The sequence below is a fragment of the Sciurus vulgaris genome, assembly GCF_902686455.1.
Source record: "Sciurus vulgaris genome assembly, chromosome: 1".
Taxonomy (NCBI): domain Eukaryota; kingdom Metazoa; phylum Chordata; class Mammalia; order Rodentia; family Sciuridae; genus Sciurus; species Sciurus vulgaris.
In genome coordinates this window covers 122,921,440-122,945,845 of record NC_136461.1, presented here as the reverse complement: position 1 = coordinate 122,945,845, position 24,406 = coordinate 122,921,440, and the positions used below count along the sequence as shown (strand labels likewise).

The 24,406-nt window shown below is 41.5% G+C and overlaps 1 protein-coding gene across 5 annotated transcripts; it reads right to left on the bottom strand.

The window, feature by feature from the left end:
* Positions 1-29: 29 nt before the first annotated feature.
* LOC306666411 (Fc receptor-like B) lies at positions 30-22,869 on the bottom strand. 5 transcript variants are annotated; one of them, XM_079148469.1, is made up of 7 exons: positions 20,038-20,400; positions 19,137-19,427; positions 3,150-3,276; positions 2,942-3,060; positions 2,468-2,564; positions 1,823-2,009; positions 30-1,132 (listed from the first exon to the last, which is right to left on the bottom strand). In XM_079148469.1, exons 1-7 carry the CDS (start codon positions 20,246-20,248, stop codon positions 974-976), a joined length of 1,191 nt encoding a protein of 396 aa, XP_079004595.1. In that variant the 5' UTR covers positions 20,249-20,400; the 3' UTR covers positions 30-973. The 5 variants fall into 5 exon arrangements, with proteins under 5 accessions (XP_079004595.1, XP_079004596.1, XP_079004599.1 ...); XM_079148470.1 differs by lacking the exons at positions 19,137-19,427; positions 20,038-20,400 and adding an exon at positions 4,629-5,229 and having other exon boundaries at positions 3,150-3,263; XM_079148471.1 differs by lacking the exons at positions 30-1,132; positions 1,823-2,009; positions 2,468-2,564; positions 2,942-3,060; positions 3,150-3,276 and adding exons at positions 17,026-18,856; positions 21,847-22,101; positions 22,462-22,482; positions 22,759-22,869 and having other exon boundaries at positions 20,038-20,304.
* Between the last annotated feature and the right edge of the window lie 1,537 nt (positions 22,870-24,406).

The window sequence follows — 24,406 nt, the reverse complement described above, 5'->3', positions numbered from 1 at the left end:
CCCCCCCCCCCCCCCCCCCCCCCCCCCGGTCTCAATATATAACATAAAGAGGGCTGGGGATGTGGCTCATTGTCATTGAGAGCCCCTGGGTTCAATTCCAGTACCAAAAAAAAAGACTGGGGAAGTAGCTCAGTGGTGGAGTATCTCTGGGTTCAATCCCCAGCACCACATAAAAAAGAAGTAAGGATATAAAGTAACCCCACATCTGTTTCCTTCATCATTATAAACATATGTAAAACCAATATATTTCTTTATGTAAACCACTTCAAGAAATATCTCAAACACATTTTTGTGAAAATGCAGACAAAATAGGGATTTCTAAACAATAACTGGAAAACCACATTTTAATCAGTGTTTTTTAATGGTCTTCGTTTACGTTTCCAAGAAAAAGCCTGACGTATGTGGTTTACTAATACCATCCATTAAAAGAAAATGAAATACTTTTCAAAATATGTCCAAATACTTGTGCTTTACATTTCTGGAAATAACAATGTATCTACCTAAACATACCAGTTCCAAAATTTTATACATAATTTTGTCCATCCAGACCTTAAGATCATATAACGAACATCCCCCAAATCAGAAATTTTTAAAATATATGAGGTGCTTGAGATGTAGCTCAGTAGTAGAATACTTATCTAGCATGTATAAGGCCCTGCCTGGATTTAATCTTTGGCACCACTAAGTAAGTAAGTAAATAAGTAAATTCGATATGAAACAAAGAACGTATCCAGGTTACAAAAGACTTTAACATCAAGTCAAATAAAATTTACATGATTAAAAAGTTTTGATTGCCATGTAAAAAGCATTCTACCTATTTCATATAAGAAGCTAACAAAGTATAGTTTTCATGTTACATCAAGTGATTTTATCTGCTCACATTCCAAATGAAATATTGGCCTAAAAACTGCCATGAATGATAATTAGCAAGGGTAGTACGTATCACCAGCAAATTTCTCTCCAAGTAAGTTCATTATTTTCTTGTTTGTGATCCCAAAACTGGCAGCATTTTCATTTCATCCACTCTATTCTTATGTATTTGGAAAGCAGGTGTTATCCATCTACCGCATGAGCACTGTTCACCATACCAATTAAAGGATCCCAACTTGGCACTGCATTTTGGGCAAAGAAGCTGAAATAAAGCAAATTAATTAATTAAGATCATTATATGGGCCTGGGGATGTAGCTCCGTGGTAGAAAGTGTACACACACACAAAAAATTACTACTATCATTCAAGATGAAAAAGGAGAAAAGCAGCTGCCAAAGAATGTTCATAGGAGCCTCACTGTTTAACAGGAAGTGAAAAAGAATCTCATAGCAAACATACTAAATTGAAAAATTAGAAACAAGATGAAGCTCACAGAGAAAATAAATTTTAAACATAATTTTAAAATCCTGACTTACCCTGTTACTAATTGTGTCAGATATATTCTAGTTTACAAAGTAAATAACGTTAGTTTTACATGTGGAAAAACAAAAAAAATAGCCTTAAAAGAAAATCTATTAACTTAGACCAGTGATTCTCAAATATGTTTCATTATTTCAGATCATTTGGTTTTCTAAAAATACTTTATTTAGGGGCTATGACTCAGTGGTAGAGTTCATGCTTAGCATGAACAAAGCTTGGGTTAAACTCCCAGCATGAAAAATAAACAAACAACTTTATTTTTCATAGCCTTACCTACACTAGAAAGGTATAATATTCCGAAAGAAAGGCATTAGGATGGAGTAAAACACTGGTCTTTAAAATATGGCTAAAAATGCCAAAATGAACAAAATATAGATTACAACGAAACCACAGAAAATAAAGTGTGTTCTCACCTGTCCATCCATCACTCCCAACAAAGTAGATTCCATCCACTGTACAGGTTCAATGAAATAAGATGTACATTGAGCCTGATTCCCTGTGGCAAGCATGAAAGATGGTGTCATTCTCTTGTGGGCAAAGGCCACAGGCCCACTTCCTTCATTATGATCCAAAATACTAGAACTTCGAAATAAGGATCGCCTGCAACACCCAAACAAAGAAAAATGTTAATGACTTCCAAAATGATGAAAAAATAGTTGAAATGTACAATATTTCTTAAGAGGACAAAATAATATAACACTGATGATGCTATTCAAACTTTCAATAGCCCCTACAATATGACTATTTTACTACTTCTTTTTTTTTTTTTTTTTTAAGGGTTATCCCCTACACATTTTTTGGTGGGTTTCTTTTTTTGGCTTTTCTTTTTTGGAACAGGGCATGGAACCCAGAGCTTTGTGAATGCAAGGCAAATGCTTTGCTGCTGAGCTACATCTCAGCCCTACTTGTACTTTTAAGAAGTTATATTCTTTTTGAAAACAGATTTGAATTAGAAATTTCTGTGGTATTCAATTAGACAAATTTTTTCTACTAAAATAAAACTTTAAGTACTTCTCAGCTACTTAGACAAAATCTTCAGAGTATATAAAATATTTTACCTGCACTTTCTACATTTGTAGAGAACTTCATCTTTTAATCCTTGTGAAATGGTGGTTGGGTCAACGGCAAAGAGTTCTTGAGGTAAATTCTGTAATTCTGTATGACAAAATTAAAAATGGATCCATCTGTCAAAATCAACTTTCTGCATTTTCAGACACAATTTAAGTAAGGTCAAATTGAGGCAACAAGTGCAAACCACAGAAATTTAAAAAACAAACAGTGTTGGGAAATCAAGATGAGGTGGAGAGCACAGTAAGAAAGACAGTGAGTGGTTAGACTGAACTGCCTAAATTCAAATCCCAGAACTGCCATTTACTAACCATATGACTTGACTAAGTTATTTCTAGGTAAACCATAGTTTCAAAAGTAAATAACAGTACCTGCTTGAAAGATTGCTGGAAAAATAATGTACTTTATGTCCAAATAAATGACATCTAAAAAGAGTCCAATGTAAACTAGTAATTATTACTTACCTGGATACTTCTCTGTAACCTTTTGTAAACGATATTGCTTATAAATTGCACTAGAGGTATCCACTTCATACCCCATTGCCTGGTATAATTTCAGTTGACACTCAAAGCCCTCATTCATCCTGCAATGACAAATAAATTAAAAAGTTCAATTTTCTTTAAATGAAACTACATCACAAAAGTAGAATTATTACTATAACGAAGAACTCACTTAGCCTCAGGTTTGATAGTCTGGAGGTTTTCATAGGCTTTTTCAAAGGTAAGATGGTCAGTCTTCATTAAAAATGCAGTCACTATGGCAACACTTCGACTGATGCCTGCATGGCTGAAAAAAAGACCTTCGAAATAAAATAGCAAATAGCAACAATTAAAAAAAAGACAAAACCCAGCCCCCTATTGATGGTTAAGTTCAGGTCCACCTTCATGTCTACTTATACTGAAATAAGCCCACTGTCTAGGAAATACTACCAACGTATAAAAGAACTGTTTATTTCCATATTCCTTTTGAATTCTGAATCACATGAAAGTATTACCTATTCAAAACTACCCTAATTTTAAAAACTTTTGTAAAGGCTCATGTACAGACCCATGCTCCGTTGCTCTTTACATTCAGAGTTCTTCAGATCAGGTACCAGATTTCTTCCAATATTATCACTATCTTGGGTCCTTTATGTAATTAATTAGAAGTGCTGGCACAAAGTGCTAATAAATTTAAACTATTGCTACTACACTTCAATCCAACCAAACAGGACTACTCAGGGATTTCCAAATACCTATCAAGATTTTCTATATTTTTATATTTGCTGCAACATTACTCCAACAATCTTCTAGTCATGGCCCTAGAATCCCTGAGATCCTAACCAATCTTCTTCTTTATCAACCATCCTCCCTCACCCCAAACAAAGCCCTAAAAATAATATGCTCTTGGGGCTGAGGGTGTAGCCTCATGTAGAGCACTTGCCTACTATGCCCAAGACCCTGGGTTCCATGCCAGCAAATCACAACAAAAAACTCTCTCTGACCTACCTTGTCTGATAGATCATAAGACCCTTCTTCCAGAAGGAGTCCTGCCCAATACCTCAGAGGAAGGACTGCCAGAGAGAGACCAAGAAGAATCCAAATACAGGCCTTGTAAGTCATACTCCTTTTGTCCAATTCTTTTCTACGGGAGGTTCATTCTTATTGAATCCAAGCATTAAAAAATGTAGTTTTTCCCCATTCTTTGAATCTCATTTCTGAAGCGCCATGTCCTTAAATTTTGATTAAGTAAATCTGTTTATGCTCTTGTTAATCAGTCTTTTACAGGATTGTCACAGTGAACCTTGGATGGAGAATAATGTATAATACCTTTCCAATCCTCCACACCTGATTTGCATTACATCACTGGGGGTGGGCGTCTAACTTCTCCGACAGAACTGTAAACCATTTAGAGTGTAAGGACTTTGTCATTTATCTGATGATCCCCGCCTTCCAAAACAAAATAAAACTTGGTTGTTGCATAATGAACCAACCAAAACATGAATCAGGGGCCCATTTCCAGACCTTTCCTCTCGTTCTACGAAAGGAAGTAGAACAAGGTTGTCGTGGAATGACCTCCCCTCGTCCTCTCCTGGAGACCTCTGTGCAAAGGGGTGAAGGTATCTGGATAGAAGTGAGGCGGGTACTTATCCCTTCCGACAAGACCACTTACCAGTGTACCAACACCGCCCGGCCCTCAGTGCGGGCCTGGCTGATGAAGGCCACGCACCGATCCAGATGGCTGAGCAAGTCGGTCTCGGGTTTATCCAGCGCTGGCACGAAGAGGCTCCGTAGACCTTCGAACCCAGCCCCCGCCTCGAAACCAGGTTCCGAGTCCACCGTAAGCACGGCAGTGATGCCGGCCTCCTTCAAGTGGTCCAACTTTGCAACGGCCGCCGCCCCACCCAGGTACAGCCCAGGCCGCACTTCCAGTATCTGCCGGGCTGAGTTGTTTCCGCTAGCATTCGGGATCCCGCGTTCGCAGCCATGGCTCTGGCCCTGGCCCTGTGCTTCCAACATGGCGGCGCGCAGAAGCCAGGTGGCTGCAAGCCCTACCACCGAGTAGCCGGCTGGCTAGAACATCCTTCCCAGGTCTCGCTGCTTCCGCGGCTAGGCAGCTCCGTCGGAGGACCACGTCCACAGCCCGCATGTAGACTCAAGCAGAAGGTGATTTCACTCCTGCAGAGGCTGCGCTAAGCTCCATTCAGAGTGGCCCCTTGACCTACGTTCCCGCGGCCAGCCGAACGTCGTGGTAAAGGGTAAACTTCCCCAAACACAGGTATAAAGAAGCACAAATTAATTTGGTCTTATTACTCAGCTATGAACTATGGAGAATTTCAGGTTATCTTTGTCAGAGGTGCTACAGAGAGCCTATTATAGATTCGAACTTTTATTAAGAGACTCTGCAGAGGATTTAAGGAAGCAGGGTTTTGGTCTAGGCTGGAAACTGTCAGAAAGTTGGGAGAATTCTTTGGGTACCTTAATGAATTTTCTCTATAGGAAAGGCAGGCTAGAGAGAAACTGAAGCTGTAATTGTTCAAGAAGTAACAGATATGGTACTGGCATAAAGACAGACATACAGACCAAAAGAACAGAATAGAGAGCCCAAAATCAAACCCTCACACGTATTTGGTTAAATGATCTGAAGGTGCCAAGACCACACAATGGGGAAGGAAGAGGCTCCTCAACAAATGGTGCTGGGAAAATGGATAACCACGTGCAAAGGAAAGAAGTTTAGACCTTTACCTTTTTACCATATACCATAATAAATAAATAAATAAAACCCTTAAAACAAACGGTCAAAACCCTTAAAACAAAACGTCAAGATGAGTTTTCAAGACTAGGATTGATGAGATTGCCTAAGATGAGAGTGTATAAGAAAAATGCAAAAATAAACGAGAGATTTCTGAAGAAAAATGAAGATTTGTCAGGCATGGTGGTACACACCTGTAATTCCAGAGACTTGGGATGCTGGAGCAGGAGAATAGCAAGTTCAAGGGCAGTCTGAGCAACTTAGCAAGACCTTCTCTCAAAATAAAACATAAACATAGGCTGGAAGCTGGGGGTGTATCTCAGTGGTAGATAGCCCTAGGTTCAATTCCCAGTACTGAAAAGAAAGAAAATTAAGGGAAGTAAAAAGAACCCACAAAGGAAACTGAGTCATAGCTAAAGAGATAATGAGAAAAAATTGGTATCTCAGATGCAAAGAAAGAGTCATATCACATAGAAGTCAAAGTGAGAACTAAAAGCCCCCATTGGATCTAATAATTGCAAGGTCTCAACATCCCTAGTGAGAGTAGTTTCAGTCAGTTGTTGGAAGTATGGTTGGGAAAGGGAGCCAGATTGCAGGGAGTAAGAAGGAACTGGGAAGCAGATACCTGGAAACAGTGAGTGTGAACTAGTCTTTCAAAAGAAGAAAGATGAGAACATATCCAAAGGGAAATGAGAAGTTGGGGGAGGTGTTTCTTAAAATAGATACAGATATGAAAATGAACTTTATAAAAGTTCCAGTAAAGTACCAAAAGAGATGAAGAATTTACATTTTTCTTTTTCTTTCTTTCTTTTCTTTTCTTTCTTTCTTTTTTTTTTTTTTTTTTTTTTTTTTTTTGTTTGTTTGTTTGTTTGTTCCTTTCTTTTATTGCAATGCTGGAGATAAAACCCAGGGCCTCAAGCATGCTAGGCAAGTGCTCTGGTGATGTGATTCCGGTGGAAGATTAGCCTTTTCTATGGTAACCACAGGAAAGGGGGAAAAGAATGGGTGGGGGTGCCAGGAGGCTCAGTGGTTTGGTCGTAAGAAATTAAAGGCATTCTTTTATGATGGTTTCTATTTTCTGACTGAAAAAATATCTAGTTTATATGAAAGTGAGGACAGAGACTTGAGAAAAACAGAAAGATTGACGAAAACTTGTGCAAAGAAAGTAAAGAATAATGAGAAAACTGACCTGTGCAAACTATTGTTCATATCAAAAACATCAGAGACAGCTAGGTACATTACATACCTGTAATCTCAGATACAAGGGAAGCTGAGGTAGGTGTGTCACAAGTTCAAGGCCAGCTTGGGCAACTCAATAAGATCCTGTCTCAAAATAAAGAAAAGGGGATAGGGATGTAGCTCAACAGTAAAGTACCTCTGGGTTCATTTCCTAGTACTGAAAAAAATCAGAGGCATCAGTGCAGTAAAGGGTCAATTCTGGTTGTTCAAGACCTGCACAATCCTTCCAAAGAAAAGCCTATGTTCAGGAGGAGTGGCCCTGGCCCACCTTTTGGAGTCACACTGTGTCAATTTGACTAGAGAGTTTATGCTATTGGTGTGACTTATGATTAAGGCCTGCTTTCACATGCCTGCAGCCTTGGATTACACTGTATCAGTTCCACCACTAGGAGGCTAGAGACTGAGAAAATAATGGTAGTCCTGTGAGTGATTGTCCATGAAACCATCCCCCAGTAAAAATCCTGGAAACCAAGACTTGTGGGAGAGTCCTGTCTGGCAATACTTCACACATTTTGTCACACATCATTTCTGGCAGAATGAGGCACATCCTTATATGCCTGGAAGGGGATTATTGGAAGTTTTTGCCCAGTTTCTTCCAGACTTCACGAACCTTTTTCCTTTGCTAATTTTAATCTGTGTCCTTTTGTTATAGTAAGCTGTAATTTTGCATAATAGCTCATCTGAGGTCTGTCAGTCCTTCTAGTGAATCAGTGAGCCTGAGGGAGACTGAGAATTGTCTTGGTACCCATCAGTACAGCATCTATTGTCTATAATAGTGAAAAACATGAACACCTAAATCACTGCAAGTAATTAATTGTTAAAAGCATTGTTTTGTGCACAGCAGCTCAGGAGACAGAGGCGGGGGGGGGGGGGGGGGGGGGGGGGGGGGGAATCACAATTTCAAAGCCAGCCTCAGCAACTCCGTGAAGCCCTGACTCAAAATAAAAATAAAAAGTACTGGGGATGTGACTCATTGGTTCAGCCCCCTGTACAAAAAAAAAAAAAAAGAGTTGTTTTATTAATTCAGTGAATTATGAGGCAATTTTAAGGAAGTGGTCCATGCTACCTATATTATAGTTTTTTGAAACATCTTATTTTAAAATAGAAAGTATATAAGAATCCACTTATTTTTTAGAATGCATATATATTCATATGTGTGAAAATATTGAAAGATATTTATCAAACTGTTAATTGATCATTTCTGGGAGTTGGCATTACAAGAGAGGCTTACATGATAGGTATGATGTACTTTTTTCCATGTAGCTTTTATTTAATTGTTAGGATTATTTATTGTTCTCTATTACAGATATTTTACCTTCTAGGAAGAGGAAAAAGTAAATGTTACCAGTGCCCTTCTACACCCAATGGATTATCAGTAAATGTTAGTCAATTTTTACAATTATGTTCCTAATGAAACTTAAAATCTAGGACACTTGTGAAGATACTCATGAAATATACTTTGAGGCTCCAAATGACAATGTTGAACAAATACATAACTGGATAACAACATGATCCTATTCTTTTATCTGTATGTGTGAGTAGAAGGTAGGTACCTGGAAAAGCATTAAGTTCAGATTTAGTATGGTCTTTGAACGGCATGGTCTGAAGCCAGAGGAAACCTAGATGTGAGTCTTAGGCCATAGTCGGCCCTCCTACTTAAAATATTTTGCACACATGTGTTGGGAGAAATCCTAGTTCTTGGCTTGAAGCAGTTAATGTCTCAAGTGTGTAAACTTGCAGAGAGGAGCATTCCACTCTGACCATGTAGGAATGTAAACAACTGCCCCAAATTGACCTACTGTTACCAAGGGAACCTGGTTAGGGGCCTGGTGGTCTGATCCCCCGTGGTACATTGTGATTGGGCAAAAAGTTTATAAAATGTATGGTTTTTCCTGCAATAAACAAGTTTGCAGGCTGCTCGCCACAAGCCTGCTTCTACCCAACTCCCGGGGTCTGGGTCCTGACTCCACGGCTCTTACCTGCACCTGAGGTAGCCTGGTACACCCTACATATGTGCTCTTAGAAAGTTACTTGATTTATCTAACTCTCAGTTCCTTCCTCTGCAAAAAAAAAAAAAGAAAAGAAAAGAAAAGAATAAGAATAGCCACGCTGCAGGGTAATAATGAGAATTGACTTTTCAACATGTCTTGCTAATAGAAGAAAGAAAATCCAAACTGCACCATGGCACCAGAGGAGGTTCAGAGAGGATGTAGAGCAGGAAGGGCTGGAGCAATGGTGAAGGAGTAGCTAGAAATAAGAACTACAGATGGCTTGGAGAGTGTGCTACTCAGCTTTTTATCATTGTGACCAAAATATCTGACAAGAACAACTCAAAGGAGGAAAGGTTTATTTTGGCTCATAGGAGGTTAGCCCATGGTCAACATAATTCAAGACAGAAAAAACATGGCAAAACAGCATGACAAAACAGCAAGAGGAAAAGTTGTCAGCTAATGGCAACCAGAAAGCAGAGAATGGGGACAGGAAAAATACAGATCCCATATGCCACCAGGGACCTAATTTCTCCAACTAGGTTCTGCCTCCCAGTATTTCAATCAGTTATCAGTTGGATTGATCCATTGATGAGGTCAGAATCCTCATGATCCATGCCTAAAAGCCCCACCTCTAAACCTTGCTGCATCAGGGACCATGCTTCCAATACTGGAGCTTTGGGAGGCATTCCAGATTCAATCATAATCTGTTGAAATCTGTTGAAAGAGATGAATAGCTATGTACAACCAGTCTCAAAACTCAACAACCATGAAAATTAGGGGACCAATGGATCTTAACTATCTACCTTGCCACAACCACAACCCCAACCCCAAATTCATTTGCTAATTGAGAGGTCTGTGTAATTGCAAAAGTTTGTCATTCCTACCTAGAAGGGCACCTGTTGTCAAAGATTCTGAGAAAATAACTTCTGCTCCACAGAAACTCTGGGACCAGAAATGCCTGACTGTTGAGTGCAGTGATAGAGGATGGGAGAGCAGTTACTGAGATCAGGGTCATGGCTGTGGCATGCCTGGTTCCTGAAAATGTTTCTGTGCAAGGGCACAGGAGGCCTAGCTGCTGTGGTTACAAAATAGTCATTTTGATAATAGCTAAATCAATAATTTTTGGTGAAGATGTGGGGAAAAATGTACACTCATACATTGTTGATGGGACTGCAGATTGGTGCAACCACTTTGGAAAGCAGAATAGAGATTCCTAAGAAAACTTGGAATGGAATCACCATTTGACCCAGCTATCCCACTCCTTAGCCTATACCCAAAAGACTACTACAGTGACACAGTCACATCAATGTTTATAGCAGCTCAGTTCACAACAGTTAGATTGTGGAACCAACCTAGATGCCCTTCAACAGGTGAATGGATAAAGAAAATGTGGTACATATACACTATGGAATATTACTCAGCCTTAAAAAAAGAATGAAATTATGCCATTTGCAGGTAAATGGATGGAAGTGAAGAATATCATGCTAAGTGAAATAGGCCAAGCCCAAAAAACCAAAGGTCAAATGTTTTCTCTGATAAGTGGATGCTGATCCATAGTTGGCAGTGGGTAGGGAAGAATGAAGGAACTTTGGATTGTGCAGAGGGGAATGAGGGGATGGGAAGGATGGTAGAAGGGGACAGACAGTATTACCCTATATTACATGAATAAAAAAAATTTTTTTAAATATTTATAACTGTCAAAAAAGATAATGAAAATATTTTTCAATACTACATACTACTTTACTAAGATTACTCTGAACTGTTCACATTTTTCCTGTTTCCAAATGAAATTAATGTGTAATTACTAAGAATAAATTTTAAAAATTTTAAAAAGTGTGACCCAAGAGTTAGCAACACTGGTATCAATTGGGACCTTTTCAGACATGCAGACTCTCAGGCTCCACCCAAGTCCCACTGAATAATGTCCATTTGCAGAAGAGCCCTGGTTGATTTATGTATAATTAATTTGCAAAGATCGGTGAATTTTCTACTTCTATCAGTAATAGAGAGTTCTGTGGTGACTTTACAAGGATAGTTTCAATTTACAAATCAGAATGCCAGTCCCAAGACCTCCAATCTTTACTCATAGGTAAGTCGTGGTCCTCCTATTTGTTTATACAGGTAAGGCTCTCTCTCTCTTTCTCTCTCTCTCTCTCTCTCTCTCTCTCTCTCTCTCTCTCTCTCTCTCTTCCATCTTAATCTTCTTTCTCCCTAATTCTCACCCTCTCTTTCCCCTCTTCTTCTCATTAATATCTATTTCCTTTGCTTTTCAAGTAAGCCCAAGTAGGAGAGAAGAGGGAGGAGAAGGAAGAAGATAGGTAAAAGAACAGAAGTTCTAATTTGGCTGGGTATCTTCTTGCTCTCTGGACTTGGCAGGTGGCTAATGCCAACTCTTCCCCTATGGTCCCCTTTGTAGACTATTGGGAGATATTGTGTTTCTGGAACTGCTTTATCTATCATATGGTGCTCAAAGCAGATGCCTCTCTCTTCCAGGTGTTCATTTGCATCTCTTCCCTCAACCACTAGGCATTCAGATGCAAATTTAACTTTTGGTGGCTTTATCTACTTCTCCTAGTGGTCTTATTGTATAAGAACCTGGGAAACTCAGTGCCAGCTCTCTATTTTTCATAACCACTGAAATACATACACATGTGGTTTCAGGTTATTCTTTGTGCAACCTAATCCCCAAACAGGCTCTTCTATCCCACAGGTTTCTCATTTCTCATTTAGGTTTCTCATGCCCAGGTTCCTGTAGCATCTTCTAACTGCAGGGAACATATTTTAAACCTTTCTGGATGATTCCACATGTATCTTCCTTGTTAAACTTGAGAAGGAGGTAGTAAGCTTCTCCACTGTAGGGAGACTCATGGCAAAGAAATCTCCCCACAAATCCTTTCTCTTCTCCACATCCCAATGGGTGGGCCCTCCCACATTTTTTTTTTTTTAATCTCCATAATGTGATTTCAGAGTCCAAAAGTCAAGGAACAGATCTTTTTCCTTTGTAAATTCTGCATATGATGATCTGGCTCCAGAATTACATGTTTTTCTATCTTAAAATATTACTTTTAACATCCTGTCACAAGTGCAATTGCTTAATTGTAAAAAGTTAAAAATAAAATCCTGCCTTCTTGCTTATTTTCCACAGACACACCCATCTGAGGAACTGCATTCAGTTATGGGTCTTGCATCTCAAGCCAAATATAAAGCAATTGGGGATACATTCAGAAAAGTCAGGCTGGAGAAGGTTCAACTGAGAAAAAGTTGAAAACCCTGAAAAAAAAACAGTTGGGGAAGAAAAAAGGTGTATCTCTAAGAAAACCTAGGCATAAGTTAAGCAGTATCTTTAATTATCTGATGGACTGTGAAAAGAACCCAAGAATTAGATTTCTCCCATGTAACCCTAAGGCATGTATTGAGTAGAAGTCTTAACAAAATCATTTTGCTCATTATGTAGAAGGAAGAACTTCTGAATTTCCAGAGCTGTTCAAAGAGAACTTTCCTTGAGAAGTAATGACAGCCACATCCTAACAAAACAAAACAAACAAAACAAAACAAAACAAAAACAACAACAACAACAACAAAAACAAAACCAAGCACATCTATGTGGCCACATGATAGACACTTAGAAGTGTCTCAAAAATGATTTCTTGGGCTAGGTTTGTGGCTCAGTGGTAGAGCACTTACCTGGCATGTATGAGGCACTGGGTTTGATCCTCAGCACCACATAAATTGTGTCCATCTACAACTAAAATAAACTTAAAATATTTTTAAAAAGAAGAAGAAGAAATGATCTCTTGGTTGAACTAAAAAGGCTGTGAATTCCCTTCAGGTTTTTGAGGACCTCCAATTTATCTGTTTGTTTTATTTTGTGGTGCTGAAGATTTAACTCAGGGGCACTCTACTTCTGAACCACATCCCCAACCCTTTTTAATATTTTATAAGGCCTCACTAAGTTGCTGAGACTGGCTTTGAACTCGGCCTCCTGAGTTGCTGGAATTATAGGTGTGTACCACTGAACCTGGCTTCCAATTCATCTTGAAAGATGGCCACCTTTAGCCTCTTTGTAAGAACATGTAAAACCATGCATAACCTTTTCTTTCTAGACAATTTGAAATTTGCTTTCTTAGACGTCAGGGTTCATTTTGTATTATATTAATTCTACAACATATTTTCAACTATGTTCTGACATCTCTGATATGATGCATCTTATAAATGCTACTTTGTGATAGTTTTCACTGCTTACATATTCATGCACATTAAAATGCAAGCATCAACATTTACAGAATGGCTGTGAGCAGCTTGGAATTTCTAGAGACAACAGTGAGACAGGTGGAATTGGTAAGAAATAAGACAAGTTTAGCAACATTCCTGAAGCAGAAGTCATATATAAGCAGACTCCAGATATAACTGTAAAGCCAGCATAAACACCTGTCAACAATGGCTATAACTTTTGTTTTATGACTTTTTAAAGGAAGTGCTTAACTGGGTGCAGTGGCCCAGACTGTAATCCCAGTGACTTGGGAGGCTGATGCAGAGGATTGCAAGTTTGAGGCCAGCCTCAGCAGTTTGTCAAGATCCTATCTCAAAACAAGAAATTAAAAGGGCTGCAGATGTGGCTCAGTGGTTAAGTGCCCCTGGGTTTAATTCCTGGTACCAAAATAAATAAATAAATAAATAAGAAAATAAATAGTTATATTTCCATTGCTCTTCAAAGGATAAGAAAGCTGTGATATAAAAGTGAGGAAATATGGACATTGATAAACCTGAGTTAAAAAGTGATTCAGAAAAGTCAGAATCTGAATGCAGAAAGGTTTTAGATAGGAATAGTTTATTCAATTTATTTCACTTATATTTCCCTGCTTATGCATACATATGAATGATTTGTGACTACAGATACTTCTAATTAAGTCTAAAAGACATTGTGTGCTGATTTGTCCATGATTATCCTTTCTCAATTTCTTTAATGGTGTAGCCTACAATTAATATCATTTGAGATTTAGTGAATTATGGTCATAATAACAATTTACTGCTTTTTTGTATCAGATATGTAACTTGCTTAATTTAATCTTTCAAGCAACTTTGTAAGACTTGATAATATTATTATTATTATGTTTTAAAGATAAGGAAACAAAACTTCAGATAATGTATCTTGCCCACCTGCTAAGTAGTAAAAGCAATGACTCTTGAATTAAGATGCTTACCCTCTGGACTTTATCACCTCCAATTAGCCAAAGCTAATTGGTTTGGCTCTTGTGAGTTAACATGATATACGGGAATATATAAGTACTGTTAGGAGAGGAGAGAATGGTCATCTCTCACATCACCTCAGTGAGACTGGTTCCTATGAACTGAAAAAGACTGAAGTGTATTGTACCAATTCTTTAGCCTCAGATATTGTATCAGGAAAGTACTTATATATGAAGTCTCTTATCATGAATAGAATTACAAGCTTCAAAAGCAATTATTTTTGCAGGTGCAGTGACTTGGGAACAAATGAAGCCAGTATGGACTAAATTATAGTACACGTTGGAAATTTGGTGAAGAACTAGGAGAATCTTGCTGTATAAGGGTTCTAATGTACAGAAAACAGGTGTTTAATAAGGAAACATAGTTGGGCATGAACTTCTCTGAGTTAACTGCAGACCAACTAGTAAGGAATTAGAAGATGGATGGGTTCGCATTACCAGCAGAAACATTGAGTCTAAGGGGATGGTTCAACCAGAGTGCTGCATGACCCAAAGCTAGTAATGCTACTGGGATCCAAATAGAAGTACTAAATAGTAGATAAACAATCAGGAGGGTTTTATGGGCCTAATTAAGAAATGAAAGTATAATTATGCACTCTCTTGACCAAGGCAAAGGAAATAAGCTCTCACATGCAGAATTAGTAGAACTGCAAATTGGTACAGTCTCTTTAAGGGATAATCTGGTGATAACTATTAAAAATTTTTTAGCAGTTTATAAATAGTTTATCCTGTTGATATCTGCTAACTAAGTGGTTAGAATTCTCTAGCCACTCCCGACTACTTGTAGTTCACAAACACCAGTCTTTTATGTTCCTGTGCCTTTAGATTTTCAGCCTACTTGCCCTACTCCTCAATCTGGCTCACATCTCCTCTTGATGAATTCTTGTTCTTCCTTCAAGGTCCACTTTCTTTTTCTGAATTCCTATGGTTTTTCATAGAGCACTTATCACATTGTATTATAATTTGTGTGTGCCTGCTTGGGACCCTGGATAATTACAGTGAGTTTGTAAAAATAATATGGTGGATGTTTTAGTCAGCTTTTTCACTGCTGTGACTAAATGATCTGACCAGCACAATTATAGAGGAGAAAAGGTTGAGGGCCCACAGTTTCAGAGGTCTTAGTACACATAAGGCTGGCTCCAACTGCGGCTTGAGGTGAGGCTGAACATCATGGTGGAGTGTGTGGCAGAAGGAAGCAGCTCACATGAGATCAGGAAGCAGAGAGAATCTCTACTCTACAAATACAAAATATATACCCCAAAGTCAAGTCCTGATTCCCACCTTCTCCAGCCACACCCTCCACTTCAATTACCACTCAATTAATCCCTATCAGGGAATTAAATCACTGATTGGGTTACAACTCAATCATTTCTCCCCTGAACCTTCTTGCAATGTCTTACACGTGAGTTTTGGGAGACACCTCACATCCAAACCATAACATTCTGACCCAGCCCCCAAAGGTTCACACTCATCTGACAATGCAAAATACATTTAGTCCATTTCCAAGAGTTCCAATAGTCTCAACAGTTCCAAGATTGCTCAGATTTCAAGTCCAAAGTCTTTGAGTCTCAAGGCAATCTCTCATTGTGAGCGCCTATAAAATTAAAAGCAATTTACAAATATCCAACATATAAAGATACTGCATAAACATTTCCATTTATAAAAATAAGGACATAGAAAGAAGGGATAGGACCAAAGCCAGACCGAAATCCAGCTAGACAAACAGGTCCTAAAGCTTCATGTCTGGAACCGGGGGCACATGGCATTGTGATGTTCTCTCCAAAGGGCTTGTGTAGTTCTGCCCCTATGGCCTTTCCATTGGCTTGTCTCTGCTCAATTCCTGCAGCTTTCCTAGAATGATGTCCCAAGTTACTGGCATTTCTTAATCTCGGAGGTCTCCACTGCAACTTTGGCTTCCTCCTCACATCTCCACAATTTGACTACTCAGGGGGTGCCCGCAGGGACTCTGACCCTACCGCACTTTGGTCTCCTAGGCCTTGCTTTGAAATCATGGTGGAAGCCTCCATGACCCCCTAACTCCAGCATTCTGCATTCCTGCAGAACCAGCACTATGTGGTCGACACCAAGGTCTGTGGCCATCTAAAGCAATAGCCAAGCTTCCAGAGACCCTTTGCTGCAGCAGCCTCTGAGTGTCTGGGTGTCTGAAAAATCTTCCTAGAACCCCTGTGCAAGAAAGTTGCCCCACTGGTCTCTTTTCAAGAGAATTTCCACCTTTATTCCCTGAGTTTGAGATGGTGTAGTCTTGCCAACTCCTGAGATACCCTCAAGTCATCTTTCTTATTCATTGTCTGTAGGCGAAGTCTTTAGCATTTCTTTAGTGGTGGTAATGTCTTTAACAACTGCTACTTCCTTAACTCCAGACTTTCAAGTTCCTTTTTCCAAATCTTTTTGCTTTGCTTTTTGCTCCCTATTACCACAATGCATTTGGCTAAGAACCACACCAGCAATATCATGCCACCGCCTGAATGCTATGCTGCCTAGACAGTTTTTCCACAAAGCTCCAAAATCTTCTGAAACACATGATCAGGTTAGTCACAGAAACGACTCCACTTCTCAGTACCAATTTCCGTCTTAGTTACCTTTTGGCTGCTGTGACTAAATGACCTGACCAGCACAACTGTAGAAGTGGAAAAGTTTGAGGGCTCACAGTTTCAGAGGTCTTAGTCCATAGAAGGTGAATCCCCTTCCTCAGGGCTTGAGGTGAGGCTGAACATCATAGTGGGAGAAGGAAGCAGCTCACTTGACAGGTAATCAAAGAAAGAGAGAGAGAGAGAGTGTGAGTCTGACTCTCTCCACTCTCCAGATCCAGATACAAAAATATATACCCCAAAGCCATGCCCCAATTCCAATCTCCTCCAATCACACTCTACCACTTCAGTTACCTTTCAATTAATCCTATCAGAGGATTAAATCACTGATTGGGTTAGACTCTTACATAAAGCCAATCACTTCTCTTCTGAACCTTCTTGCAATGTCTCACACATGAGCTTCTGGGGGACACCTCATATTCAAACCATAATAGTGAAGAATAATTCTAAGAATAATATGATGAAAAGTGTTAATGTTATTTTAACCATTCAGAAAGAAATGGAAAATGGAGTATGACTGGATATCTTTCAAATAGAAGTAAAGAATGGTAGGATACAATTGTTATTAGTTCTCAGCTTTAACAGCAAACTTAACCCAAGAAGGATATGAATCTAAAGAGAGTAAGAATTCTTTTTTATTAATTTTTTATTTGTCCTAATTAGTCATACATATTCTACTGATCCAAGGACAGTAGAATGCATTAGATCAAGTCATACCAGCTCTGCAGAGAATCTATGGTTGTAGTAGACAGAGGAGGCATGGAAATTAGACTTTTAGTGAGCAGACTCCTGAAATTGCAATAGAAATGGCCTCTCATTTTTCTTCCTTCATGTGCCAAAAAAGTCTTCAGATAGGGTGGGTTCTAGATCTGAACACGTAAATATAGCTGTGTGTTAGTGTTAAGTGGTTTTTAAAGAAGAAAAATGCTGCTAAAAATGTGGATTCAGCAATTTCAAGGATTTGTTTAAAAACTTCCTCAAAGAGTTGTCTCAATGCAAATGATATCACTTGTTTAATTTTTCACTAAGATTAGTGTGGCCCACATGCCTGGTGCTCCCAGAGCCCATGGGTGGCTGCATGGGGGCAAAGGGTGCACTTGGAGTGAGAGGGTGCCTCTGGGTGAACACTGACCTTCATAGCCTATGAATGGATAGACCACACAAATAACTTTCCCTCTCTGAAAGGAACTAGAACTCATAACTTGAGGATATAAATACATGAGTAAAAGGACTGAAAGTCTTTTTTATATTAACAGAGAAGCATTATGAATAATTCCACTTAACCCCAAAATGTTCTAGTGTTCAGTGACCTCAATGAATTAAAATACCAAAAAGTAACCTGTGCCAAAATATGTACGTTAGACTTATTTGCGCTAAGGATGACTAAATTCACTCCAAAAGGAAACTACAATGAAGCAAAATACCAAGTTCTACTTCCCTAACGGAATTCTGTGAGAAGGAACACATCAGAGAGAATGCTTGTGGTTATCAGCTGCTGTGTGAGGGCGAAATCCTCAGCTACCGCACTTTAAAAACCACAGCAAAACAAAGGGATGCAGAAATAGCTCAGAAAGGTCTGCACGCTAGGGAAAGGAAGCAGGAGAGATCTGGGAGAAATGAACCTGGAGAGAGGAAGGTAGCCGCCCTTCAGCTCTCCACAGGAGTCATCTGGTGGCTTCCCTGGCTCAAAGGAAAGTGCGAAGTAGGGGTCTCCCGTGTTCCCTTGAACTCTGGGAGGACTTGTGGTTCCTTCAATTCTAGAACCACCCGGCTCAGAAGGTCTTTGAGCAGCTGCATTTCTCGGAGCAGAAGGTCCACGTTGGGTTTCAGAGCTCCAGCGGATTGTTCCAAGGGCGTCGGAGGAGCGCAGGCAGGTGGCCCAGAAGTGGGGACTCTGCCTGCCGGGAACTGCAGCCCAGCTGAGGTGGCGTTAGGGACAGAGGTGACCGACGGGACCGATCTGGCCACTGGGGGCTTTCTAAAGGAGAACGGCTTGTTACCTGGCGCCAAGGCTGCAGCCTTTGGGGCTGGGGTGTTGGTGGATGCCAGATCCAGGGAAGAGCCTGTGAACGCAAAACACCACTTGACGTATGGATGAAATCGCCGGCCCTAGGCTCGGGAGTCAGGGAGAAACTCTGGGTTGGCGGAGGGTAAGGAGGAGGACCCGAATAGCGGCACGGAAGAGAGGTGGGACGGGAGTGAGAGAAATAGGACCAGGATGTGGAGATTGGAAAGAAAAGGGCTGGACAGGGGAAGGAGAAAAGGCGACTTGTGGGAGTGGAGAGGAGGAGGCTGGGCTGCTGGCGGTGGGTAGGCGTGCAGGTAAGGAGGGCGATTACTCACCCAGCCCCGGGAGCTGCAGCCAGGGGCTGCGTTTCCGGACGCTGCGAGTGGCTGTAGCCGCCTCGCACCAATATGCTTCAAGCTCTTCGACCTCGGGCTCGGGGACCGTGTACTCAGCGCCCCAGTCGAAGCGGCGAACGGCGCGACTGTACTTGTAGAAGGCGAACTGCAGTGGCGTGTCGCGCTTCTGCGGGTGCAGGCGAGTCTCGCAGCGCAGGACCACCCGGCGGTGCGCTGTGCCGCGGATCTCCTTAGGGCTCATTACCCTCAGCACTGGCGTCTGGAACAGCTCTGCAGAGAGGGCAGTTCAGAGGCGGAAAAACGCAAATTGTGTTTGGACAGGGGTGGATCCGGACAAGAGAGAAACCAAGGCCAACCTGTCCACCTTCGGCGACCCTTCCTTCCCCCTTTCCAGCGCAGGGACCTAGCGGACCTGGAGACCCAAGAGTAGTGGAGCCAAGAGCCTTTGTGTACACGTGGAGAGAGGAAGGAAAGGTTTTTGAAATGTGGGGCAGAGGATCAGAGTCTACGAAGGGTCTGAACAGGTTGAAGGGAATCGGGACCAGGCCAGAAGCTTTTGGCTATCTCCCAACTGACACTCAGCTCGTATTCTCCTGCACTTGTCACGCGGGACTCTCGGGAGCTGATCCCTCGTCCCAGTAGCATAGCGCCTTCTACCACTTCCGTTGGCCTTCTGGTTGAGACTGTGGGGTTCCCGGATAGAAGAAGTTGGGGAGTGGGAAGTGACACCAGGCTACAAGCCGGTTGCAGGTCACCCATTCATTCAAACGTCCGTGGTCTGAGAAACCCTCCAGTAGCAGCGGCTTAAATCTCCCCCGATTCCCCTATCTGTTCCTGTCCCAGAATTTCCTAGCGTTTCCGGGCCACAAGTATTCCCTACCTTGCACGGTCACAACCACCTTGGCGGAGAACATGGGCGCGCTCTCTACCGGGATGCGCATGGTGCCAGAGCACTGGTAGCGCCCGCTGTCGCTCGCACGTGCCTGCAACACTGTGTAGTTGGTGCTAGAGTGGAAGTAGCGTACAGCCTGGTCGTCGTGGTAGTAGTGAAGCTTGTAGACCACCTTGTCGTACCAGCCACGGCAGCGCATAACCAGCGGTTCGCCCTCGAACACCGCAGCATAGGGCACTTGCAGGATCAGCCAGTCTACAACCAACAAGCAGACACGGTTTACCCCACAGTCAGACCAGCCTTGCAGGTCTCCTGTTTTCAACTTCCCTGCTTCTCCTCCATAGCTGCTCTCCTTTTCCTCCCCACCACCTCCTTCCCCCTTTCCTCAACGGGCTGGTCTTGCTGGGTAACTGGCAGCTGAGAACCTCGTAGAGCAGAAGGTTTAGCGTCAGGAGGAAGGAAAAAAGCAGTCTCTCATTAGGTACTAGGGAGGCAAAGATGTGCCTTCTTTGGGCCTTCTGAATTGAGCTTAAGCTTCTTAGAATAACTTCAGGGCCTTCCTGACCTAGTCCCCTGGTTACTTTCTCAGCACCCACTCAGTGTTCTCCTCAGTGACATTTCTTCTTTACCCTCCTCACCTTTCACTCAACACAGGCTGAGTTCCAACCATACAGAACTGCTGAGAAAACTGGCTCTGAACCCGGGGACTTTGCATCTGCTATTTCCTCAGCCAAGAAGCCCCTCCTTCACAGATTTAAATTGAGACTTACTTGTCCTGGGTTTAAATCATATCTCCTAAAGAACACTGCCCAACACCCCAGGACAGCCTTAGATACCTCCCATAGCACCTCATATTTATCCAATCACCATTATCATCATAGCTAACACTTAATAACTCTAATGCATACAACGTTCCATCTTAGATACTATGCATTGAGAAAGAATTCTGCAATAACCACAATCCATGTGCACTCTCAGTCTATAAACTACAAAACATTGTCTGTTGTAGTTAGTATATGATTGTTCTCACTAACAATTGCCAAACAGGAAAATTCAGAGTATGAATATGAAATGTAAGTGCTAATTTGAACATAGAAAGACATCCCTTAAATTTTAAATATAAACAGTGATGTACCAGGCTAAGGTTTATATGATACTCCCTATGAAGTGGCTAGTCCTGTACCTTAGTGAACAAATTATTGTTATTTTTCTTACCATGTTTTGAAATCCTTCAAGTATCTCCAGTTTCCCAGTTGACTCCTTTGTGCATGTGTGTACTTGCCTCTAATTAAATTTTGATTAAGTTGCTGCTTTTTTCTTCAACATCATATCATAATTCATTTTTAATCCTCACAACAAAGAGATAGATACTATTATTGTCCCTACATTACTGATAAGAACAGTGATGTACAGAGAAGTATTAACACTGCCAGTCTTATTCCCTCTTGCTGTGCTCAGCCTATCCAGGACCACTTTTCCTGTTTTGATCTACTTTTTGCCTGCCCATCTCCCCAGAATTCTCCATCTAGTATCCCAGGTCCTCAAAGCCTTTGCTCTTCCTAGCTGATCTAAGACACAAACAGAAATGTTCTTTTCACACTGTGGCAGATTAAGGGGGAACTTTGGAGCCAGGCAAACCTTACTTCATCTCTCCCACAGCACTATTCAGACCTCTGCCTACTCCAGAGACTGAAGTAGTCCTGCCTCTTGGGAATGGACAAGTGTGCTTCCTGATAGGAAGGCCAGTATCACCAGAGGAGGCCCATGTACTCACTTCCCTATGCTCAGACCACTCACCATTAGATACAGAGAGATGAATGGGGTCACTGACAGGTGCTCCCCGTGTCTGGCACCGGTATACTCCTGGTGTCTGTACCTCAATGCTCTTCTTGTGGGAGGGCAGGAGTAGGTGGCCCAAATACCAGAGGGTGTTGATGGGACGGAGCTCCAGGAGCAGGGGGTGGTATCCATCACACCGCAAGGTTACCCTTTCCCCCTTGAAGATCGTGGTCCAAGGCGGGTGTAGAGACAATATGGGCTTCTCCAGTGTAGCTGGGGTTATGTTGGCGGGGGCATCATAGGAAAGAGAACCAAGGTGAGGTACATCAAAGATGTGACCCGAGGTTGGGAAATCTTAGAAAACCCCAGTTTCCAGGACCTGCTCACATACTAATCCATCCCCACAGAAAGGAGACCATATTCATGGGGCTACAAACCATCAGTCCATCTGATGTGATTGAAAGCAAACGCATTGCTGAGTGATTGCAAGCAAACTTAGTCAGGGATTGAAGAAGAGTGAAAAGAGACACTTTCAGGACAGTCAGAAATTGGGGAGTTTACCTAAGCAGATTACCTAGGGAGATTGGAGTGGAAGTTTTAGAAAACTGGGTTGAGGGATGCATTGAGACTCACCAGCTTGCCCACTGCCTTGAACTGCAAAACAAAAAAGAAGTAAGTAGGGAAATATTGGGGATGAGAGGAAAGAAAGACTCTTGACCAAAAAGGAAAATGGCCTCAAAGCATGTGTTTCTTCTGTCCCAAGTTACCCCAGCATTGCAAAAGCTCCCTTCTCTCTTCTTAAAAAATAGATAATGAACACTTGAAATCTGAGGATTGAATGGCCACCTCCCCTATCCCACACACCCTGCCCCAACCTATTCTCTCCCACCCAAAGTCCTTCTGGTGCTGCTGCCTCATCTGAAGACTCACCTAGGAGCAGAAGGGCTGTTAGTGCCCACATGATAGATCTGCCTGTAGCAGCTGCAGAAGGATGGAGATGTGCTGGCATAGTTTGATGGGCAGGAAGAGAAAAGGTGGTCAGTGAATGACCACTGAGTACCAGAAGACACCACTGTTTTTTCCACCCATTCCTAGTTCCCGAAGTTGGTGAACTAAAAAGAGCAGGAGACAGGGTGAAAATGTGTCACCCTCCACCGTCAAGTATCCCAAGCATCAAGTGTTGTCTGTCTCATCTATTACCTTAGTAACCACTTCCCAGCTCAGGCCAACCCTGACTTCTGTATAGAGGGCATGCAGAACGTGGACCCTCTATAGTACAAGAGAGTCTCAGAACTTCAGGTTCCAGCAGGTAACCCTGACATCTTCAGACTCCAATCAACATTCCACTCTGTTCCACCTTCTCTCCACCAGTCAACCCTATAATCTTCAATTGATGAAGACACATTCTCATGTCCACAAGGCTCACCTAGAGCTTTTTTTGGCTCCCGCTTGGATGTCAAATATGGTAAAAAGTCTAGAGAGGTCAATGTTCAGTCCCCTGCACCAGAACTGGCATTTTCCTACTAATGAGTAGATTTACCAACCACTCTCCAATGCCCCTGCCATCCAGTTCCCCAAAGACAGAAGTGTCATGTGTTTTCCCTTCCTCCCTTCCTGAAAACTTAAACCCTCAGAAATTAGGAAACTCTTCTTTTCTACTCACCCTAATGACCTCACCTTATGGCACCTCCTCTTATTTGTTCCTTCTTTCCTTCCACTGGGCCTTGCAACCCTCCCCAACCACGTCTCAGTCCCAGGACTCCTGCAGCAGAGAAGTCACTGTATCAAACCTTTAGAAGTTTCTCAGATCCAACCTCCTGGCTCTACTTCTTGTGCTCTCTGAGCCATGTGACCATACCTGAGCAATGAGGAACCTGAATTTTCATGTAAATACTTAATAAAGTTTCCAACCTGATAGTATATCTGCTTAGACTCTCTCCTTCCCTCAACTATGGCTATTTAGAAGGAGGGCACCTCCTTCTCTTGAAACTCTGGCAGGAAATATATCAGTTATCAGATACTGTCACCTGTCATTAAGATAGCCTCCTTCTCCTTTTTTCCCTATCTTTTTACTGGTGCATTATAATATAATATAATATAATATGTGTGATTCATTGTTACATACTGGTACATGCACATAATTTATCCTCCTCTTTTGTTGATGCCCAAAGTTCCACTCTGAAAATTCCCTAATTTTTGCCTAATGTGCCATTCCTTGTTAAAAAATGCAAATACATCTTAGGGTTTGTCCATTTAAATTGTGCTGGTTACTTCATATCCTGCTTTGGGAGTCAGTTTTGATTTAAAAAAAAAAAAAAAGACAGTCATGTAGGGCTGAAGAGTAGAGAAATATTGGAAAGGAATCTAGGAGTAAGGTAGGGAGAGAAGAATAAATATTGGGAGCAGAGATGATCAACTGCCTATTATGAGTGCCCAGACTGGGCAATGCTTCTGTGCTTCCCCCACATCCTGCTTGGCTCTTCATCTTGGGGCTAGGCTGGGGACTCCTCACATCATCCACACAGCCTACCCAAGGTCTAACTTCTGCCAACAGGCCACTTCCTGTATAATAAGAATG